Genomic DNA, 8,074 nt, shown 5'->3' with positions numbered 1-8,074 from the left:
ACACACACACACACACACACACACACACACACACACACACACACACACACACACACACACACACACACACACACACACACACACGTCTACACCAACACACACACACAGCTTCTTACAAAGTGGATCATCAAAGAATCAAAGGCAGTCAATGTTTGAATTAGCCCTCTGTTCTTCATTCAGCCTGTGCCTCTTTGTAGTGTTTCTGATAGTAGAGCATCACAGCCTATATTGCGTGCAGCTGTGATGAGTTACGCTCTCGATGTGAATCATTCTATGTTGCATGTTTTGTTTTGGGGGTTTTTTGTGAGGTGGATGTCTCCTGGTGTGGAAGAAAAAGTGAGCGAAAGAGTGAGAGATGGAGACAGCTCAGGGAAGTGAAAGCAAGATTAAAGAGCAGAAGCAAAGAGCTGAATGAAAGACACTGGGAGAAGGAAAAGGTAGAGGGAAATGGGGTAGGGTGGGTTCACGCGCCTGTGTGTGTGTGTGGTACGCAAGTATGCAGCCACAAGAAAGGTTTCCTGCGTTATAATGTTGCAGAATGCTAATCCGCTGAAATGAAAAGTACACACATACATCACCTAACAGGAAGGCGGTGACTGAAGCGAAAGAACATTGTCTCTGTTTTTGACTCTGTATGTTTTGTGTATTAACGCTGCTGTTGTGTCTTTGCCTTCCCTATCCTCACCATCATTTTCACTTTGCTTTTTTGTTGGTTTTCATCTTCTCCCATAATATAACTTTCCCATCCCACCACTCTTATGTGTCTTTTTATGTTCCACACTCTTCCTTTAACACATTTATTCTTATTCCTTATGTTATGTTTGCTTTACAACCATCACCTTTATTTTCTTTCTTTCTATTTTATAACCACCATCTCTTCAACAACCCCTCTTGCCCTCCTTCTGCCTCCTTCTGCTTCCGGGGACACAGAGAAAGGTAACTGCTCTTTGTGCCGTGCTCACGTGCGATCTTGCTCTTCAGCTGTTTTCTGTAATCGTTGTGTCAGGGCTCCCGCCCTTGTGTGCGATCACATTTGTCACTTCAGGCTTCAAATCAGTGGCTTTGCTTCGCCTAGAGTCACTGTTGCTCTTTACAAGAGTGCAGGACCGACTACTGAAAGTCTAAATCACTGGTGTCAAATCGTCAGCGAGCCAGACTGGCCACGGGCTGTTTCCTATTAAGAGTTGCATGCTGTTTTATAGCATTGTGATCCCTGAGAGAGGATACAGAAGTCATAAAAGAACCATTTGTAGTATGCGAAGCAAGGCCACTCATGCTGCTTTGGTGACGCACTGCTCAGATGTCCCAGAATGAAGTGTACTGGACACCAAACACACACACACACTCAGTCACACATCATATTGCACTTTCCTTTGTGGCCACAATCAGAGAGCATTATCGACTTACAGTGTGTGAGCACACAATTAAGCAGAAGAGACGGGCCAGATAATGGACTCATAAACACAAAGAGCCTGCTGTGATAAATGGCAGTGTTTGGCGTATTTCTGTTTGTGCCTGTGGTTATTCTGAAGTGTTCAATGTATGTGTGTGCGTCTGGTGACACTCCCTTCTGTTTTGGCTTCACTCTGTATTCACCGATTACTCATTTGTTTCTGTTCTAGCTGGAAACACATCCTCCTACCTTTTGTTCCTCCGCTTGTCTCACCTGTTAATGGGGAAGAGATGTGTCTTTCATCTTGTCTGTGCGCGTATGTGTGTATGTAGCATTTCCCACATGTGGCTGGTTTTCATCTGCCACCCACACTGAATAAAGTTTCTTTCTTAGCCGAGTTTCCTCCCTCAATATCACCCTCATACTCCTCATTTTACGCTGCAGTGTGACACCACTGAGAAGCTCTTGCCATGAAGTTTCTTCAAGGACACGCACGCACGCACACACACACACGTCTGCCTAAATATTTGCATAAGCCCAAGTGTTTGTCATTTTATCCAATATTGGCAACTGCCACCTCCAGTTCAGGAATGAATATGAACCATAGACTGTATATAAAAGATGGACATATTCACAGCAAGCTATTTGCTTGTCACCATCTTGGTTGTTAGACATTATAAGCAGGGTGTGGATATGACCAGCAAAGCTGTGGACACTGCATGTGCATTTGGTAGCAACTAGTCAATCGCAAGGTAGCCACACTGCAATGGTTTAGCATCAATTTAACACTTAGTTGAGTAATAATTTACAGAAATCATATTATACTATACTAAATTAGACTTGAATGACATCATAAATTCATCAAAAGCATGTTTACTGAGGTAATACATTAAGAAAAATTAGTCGTAATCTGCAAAAGAATGCAGATTTAAAACACTTCCTGTAATAGCTTCACTTTTCAGACCCCATAATACATGCCCATCTTTTATATACAGTTTTTGCTATGAAGAGACTGGTCCTAACGTGAATGCCTGCACAGCTCGAGGCAACATGTAAATGACACAAATAATGAAGCTGCAGTTTGTGACTCAGCTAATTAGACACAGCCCCAAAAGAAGTTCTTAGAGAAGAGGTAAATACATCATGATGCAAAATGGGCATAATAATGTTGCTGTCATTTGTGGATTTTAGTTCTTGTGCGTGTTCTCTTTTCTAGCCCCTTTTTACATCGCTGAACAGAAGATAAAGCAAACAGGTGCAGGGAGAGGGCTGGACAGGTCCAAGGACAAGCATCACCTCCTAACAACACAGAAGAGGGAAAAGATGTAAAACCCAGTTCAGTAAAAAGCTGTTGTTACAAAGGAGAGAAAACAATTGGTTGAAACACTGTGTTAGATGTCGCAAGTAATCCAAATATATTCACACTGTAGATGAGGATAAAATTGAACCCAAGAAACAACAAAACAAAAACGGCTAAAGGAACAGTAATATACAAATTAGCGATCATGAATCCATATTGTCCCTGAGCTAAGTGGCTGTAGTGGGATGTGTGAAGCCCTTAAAGAGTGTTTGATCACAATATTCAACAATTTTCAAACATGGATCTCCAAGGAATAATACCAGGCGCCTTTGAGCAGAAAAATATCAGCTATTTGATAAAAATCCATCTTGCAGGAGCTATTAAGTGCATTAAACCTAAGTGGATAAAACCTTACTCTCCTGCATACAAATATCTGGAATTAAGACACGTTAGACTGAAATATCACTGCAGCAAAAATGTAAATAAACGAAAAGATGGAATCATATTGAAATTAATTCAGTGATTCAGCATCCCACGGCTTATTTCTTTTCCCTAATGGCTTTGTTGCTCACCTCAAGATATGTGCCTCAATTTTCTGGATGCTCCTTCCTTTTTCATTTCATTATCTTGTCCCACTTTTTTTTAAGTTGTCCTTCGTCTTCTAATCATAAATGTTAGAGAGCATCTGTAAAAAAGCTTAAAAGATTTTTAAATACTGTCCCTTTAACAAGAGTTTGGTTCAACTGCTTTTAGGGTGCCTTGAGATAAACTTTGAGTGTCGAATCTGCATGTGTCTTCTGTCTGTGCTTCAGGGATTTTGCCTATGTGGCCAGAGACAAAAACACACGGGTGCTGAAGTGCCACGTGTTCCGATGTGATACCCCTGCCGCAGCCATCGCCACAAGTCTCCACGAAATCTGTTCCAAGGTTTGTATCATAACCTCTCCTGCCTCCTTATCTCCTGCTCTGAAACAAGCTAGGAAGTTTTAATCAGCTCAGATGTTATAAAGGGGATGGGGGGAGGGGGGTTATTATAACAACCCTGTATCTTAGATGATATTCGCACATGCATGTTCCAGTGCCCTGATAAGATTTCTGATTTCTCTTCCCGAGAAGTAGGGCTGTGAGGAGAGATAGCAGAAAGCCTTTACGGCGAGATGATAAGATTGCAGTTGCAGAGTATGTGCAGTGCTAGTTTTCAATATATGTCCCTAAAGTGTGGGATGGGAATGGACATTTTTTTATGGACATTTTGGTCCATAAAAGAGTGATAAATACCTCAGCTATACCTAATCAAAACCCAACATAAGTTCTGCTCTTAGCCTACTCCATGGATGCTAATGTTTACATGTACAAACGCAGAAACTTAACTCATCCTCTAGAACGTGCGCTGCATGCAACCACAGTGGCCAAGGTTTGACCTGCTTGCTTGCTGCCTGTCACTATGTCAGTAAAACAAAGTAAAAAGGCCAAAAAATAAATATTAAAAAAGAACAACCTGCTGATAACTGTCATAGTCATAACTACATAAACATCTGAAACTTTATAGAGCTCTAAATTCTCTTTTTATATCATACTTTTAGCTCGGAGGGTAAATAAGTGACTCCTCATGGACGTCCGCATACCTTTCAGCTGCCAGCATAGCTGTTTCACTAACAGGGCACCAAGTGCAAGTGTGTCCCAAGCCAACTAGAAAGAAGTATAATAAGAACAACTGCGCATCTGTGATGTCCAAAGGTGTCCGTGTGCTCATCCACAAGGGAGTGTATGGTTGGAGAGTTGTGTGTTACCTTGCAATGTGTACTGCAGTGTAATGCATAAAGAGCAAATACTATTTTCAACACTAACACAGCACTTTTCCTAGTCAGTGACATAGTTCACTTGTTTAGAGACTTTAGATTTCACACTGACTCATAATGTTTTATGTACAAAGAGAAATCAGTGTGTCCTCAGGCCAGCGCTGACCTTGTGAAGAATGACTGTACCCGGAACAACAGATCTACTCCCTTTGAGACACATCGACCCATTTAGAGAGAAGATTTAATTTCTTCTTATCTCGAACCCCAAACCGAAGGAAGAGTGTGCATCAGTGCATCTGGATGTGACCATGACTCTTCACACCTTTACGCCACCTATTTTAAACACAGTGGTAGTTTTCTCTTTACTGCAGGGGAAAAACTTGGTGACCTGAGCCTTGCAGCTGCGCAGCACGCTGAATGGCCCTCCTTTGTGTGTGTGTGTGAGGGTGGGAGTGAGTGTGCCTTCTTGCATGTTCCCCTGTGAGCAGAGTTGCAGACTCACCACAGACTTTGATTAATGACACCTCCAATTAATCAAGTATCTGTAGCAGGAAAAGAGTGCAGCAGCTCGAGTGCAGGGACCATGCAAAATATTCAACACTCTTTAAAGAGTGTGTCCACTGCAGCACAAGAGAAAGGAAGAAAATAGAGAGAAAAGACCATTCTTTAAGTGCAGAACTGAAGTATAATTGGGAAAGAAGTAACAGGTGATGTCACTGAGAAGACCAACACAGCTGCTACATATAACTGATGTAAAATACTGATTTCTCCATTATGTTTTAACTTTTTTTTTTTCCAAAATCAGTATGCTGCACTGTTATTTGAAGTGACGTCTTTCATTGCAATCAAATGAGCACTGCAGTCTACTTGGATTCAGTCCCACACACCCTGGCTTACCTAAATATTCAGAATAGTGCACCAACTATAAGGCTGAAAATAGTCCTCTGCAAATAGCATTCTTACTCCTTTTGCTAAAAAATTTGGCTGCCTCATTGTTTTATGAGATTTTTTTTTACCTTTTGAAGGACATGAAACTGCATATTTGTAGCCTGTTTTTAAGGAGTACATTGTCAGCACAGACTGTATATAAAAGAAGGACGTTGCAAAGGTGAAGCTAATGCATTTTTAAAATCTTTCAAATAGTCAAAGTTTTACTTGCTTTATGAGCTTAGTGAAACTATTCTCATTTAATTTGTGGTCTCAGCTGGTGGTTTCAAATTTATTTGTCACAGCGTGACCATAAAAGCGTCATTTTATGGTTTATGATCACATTTAGAATAAAAAATAAATATGATTTAGGGAGTGGTTACCTTCTGATTGACTGTTAGCTACAATATGAGTAAGAAATGCTTCTTATCTTTTTCCATTGAGATCATCCCTTTGCTTTTGATGTTAACAAGTCTTCACAAACTGATCGGCAAAAACATGATGGTTACAGCCATCTTTATTATACAGTCTTTGGTAGAAACACTCATTTACTGCTAGTACTAACTAATACCCAGTCTGTTACTGGTGTGTTTTAGCTGTAAAGCTTTGATGAAAATAGATTTGTCAGATGATCTAGGCTTATTATTAATATTTATCACTCCTGTCCCTGTTTTAAAACCAAACCTTTTTTATCACTTTCCTCCATTTTTTTGCAGTCCTCTTGTGTTCGCTTTTTTCCTTTGCACTCTGTTCCTCTCACCCTGTTTTCACCCAACCACTCTTCAATTTTTCTCTCCTCGTTAGATCATGGCTGAGAGGAAAAGTGCCAAGGCTGCAGCTGGCAGCTCCTCCCAGAACGGCTCCGACGTACCCATGCAAGGTACATGCATGCACAGTCATGTGTTTATCACTTCAGAGGACATTAGAAAAAAGAATTAGGGTAACTCTAACCATAATGCCAAGAACTTCAACATAAGTATTACATGATAAGGATTTTTTTATTCTTAGAAGAGAGAAAAAAAGTCCCCACATGACTTTATGTAACTCTCTAAGGAGATTTATGTGCATTTGAAATTGTAAGCTTATCATTTCTCTTATAGCATTTATCCAAATCTGAAACCACGTATATGCTTCTTAAAAAATGGCCTCACTGCCTGAGAATCAGCTGTGAACATTTGTTAAAAGAAAAGACAGCAGTGTTAGATTCACTTACATTCACATAACGCTGACACCAGAATAACTCCTCGCCATAAACTCCTCACTCAACAGAGCTTTATCCTCACAATAATTCTATTCACTGTTTTCCATTTCACTAATTCCCACTGCTTGTTCATTTTAGTCTCAAATAATTATAGGAAGACAGCAGAAAAAGCCACGACACAATTCATCCTTTGCTATAACTTCAGCTGCCATGCGTATCTGCTGAGCATGAGGGTTGGGGGGGGTGCTCTGACATCAGAATATAAAAGAACTATATCGGCTCTTCACTCGCAGAGGCACTCGACCTCATTAAAACCCAATTAGTGTTTCTTTGAGGCGAGGCCTGGTACTCCACAGCTCCCATCCCAAACCCAGGATCAAAGAACTTCATGGTGGAGGATCCCTCACATCTTTTGTAGCTGTAACTTGCGTGAACTCATAGATTGAACTCATACACTTTTCATTAAAAATGTTGGTACAGTGTAAGGTGTTGCCCTTGAAATGGATAGAACGGCCTGTTAGCTTGAAAACTTGGCTGGGTTTTTATTTTTCCTTCTGTGTGTGGAACAGTTTTCGCCTGGATTAGATCTCTTTTTTGGGTAGCTGGTAGCGCATAATCCTGTGTTGGGACACAATTGAGGAGATTAGCACCAAATGATTTGGGATGAGCACCAGCACTAGGATAATTGCATCGGTGTTGTCATCGGATCAGGCCTGTCTGAGCACTGCTTTAAAACAGAATTAATGTAAGAAAACTCTTTCACAATTCATTGTTCGTGTAAGTACAGTTCGGAAAGCTTTAGCGCCCTGAAAAGGTGAAACAACATAAGCGCATGTAAATCTATATGCTCAGATTTCTGAATTACTACCATCCCATGTTATCTGATTCCTATTGCAATTAAGTTGCTTGTGTCCATGATGTCACTGTTGGCTTTGGCTTCAGGTGCAAGAGCGCTCAACTCTGAACACATCGATTTGGCTTAGTGTGGTCACATGTAACCAAAGGCCATTAAAACACTATTTTTTTTATTGTTACTATACTGTGCAAAACGTCAGAGTCAGCACTCATTTCTTTATGTTGCTTCAAAGTAGCCAGTAGTGGCTTTTTTGTAGTTTTTTTAAAGCAGCAGTAGATCTCCAGGTTTTTGTGAAGGTTTTCTTTGAACATTGACTGCTTTTTCCCTCATTTTCAGAGGAATGTTTTTGTTTATTGAATCATTCAAGTATAAACTATAAACATAAAATACAACAAACTCCATGGGTGAACCAGTGTTGCTTCTACATATAAAGAACCAATTTTAAATGATATCTTTAGGCACTTTGTTTCTAGCAGCCTGTCACAAAAGTTCCTATTTCAGGGCGATCGTGGCTCAAGAGTTGGGTCTTTGTCTTGTAATCGGAAGGTTGCCGGTTCAAGCCCCGGCTCAGACAGTCTCGGTCGTTGTGTCCTTGGGC

At 40.6% G+C, this 8,074-nt stretch overlaps 1 protein-coding gene across 2 annotated transcripts in view; it reads left to right on the top strand.

The window, feature by feature from the left end:
* Nucleotides 1–8,074, top strand: part of apbb2a (amyloid beta (A4) precursor protein-binding, family B, member 2a) — a 35,898-nt gene that overhangs the window by 24,473 nt on the left and 3,351 nt on the right. For both annotated transcript variants that reach the window (XM_013908814.1, XM_013908806.1), the window contains exons 9-11: nucleotides 931–936; nucleotides 3,506–3,620; nucleotides 6,224–6,299. In XM_013908814.1, coding sequence (XP_013764268.1) covers nucleotides 931–936; nucleotides 3,506–3,620; nucleotides 6,224–6,299 — 197 coding nt within the window. The remainder of the gene's footprint in view (nucleotides 1–930; nucleotides 937–3,505; nucleotides 3,621–6,223; nucleotides 6,300–8,074) is intronic.

The sequence above is a fragment of the Pundamilia nyererei genome, unplaced genomic scaffold, assembly GCF_000239375.1.
Source record: "Pundamilia nyererei isolate P.nyererei 1_Seehausen unplaced genomic scaffold, PunNye1.0 scaffold00001, whole genome shotgun sequence".
Classification (NCBI taxonomy): domain Eukaryota; kingdom Metazoa; phylum Chordata; class Actinopteri; order Cichliformes; family Cichlidae; genus Pundamilia; species Pundamilia nyererei.
The sequence above is the reverse complement of the archived record's forward strand: the minus strand, read 5'-3'. Positions and strand labels throughout refer to the sequence as shown.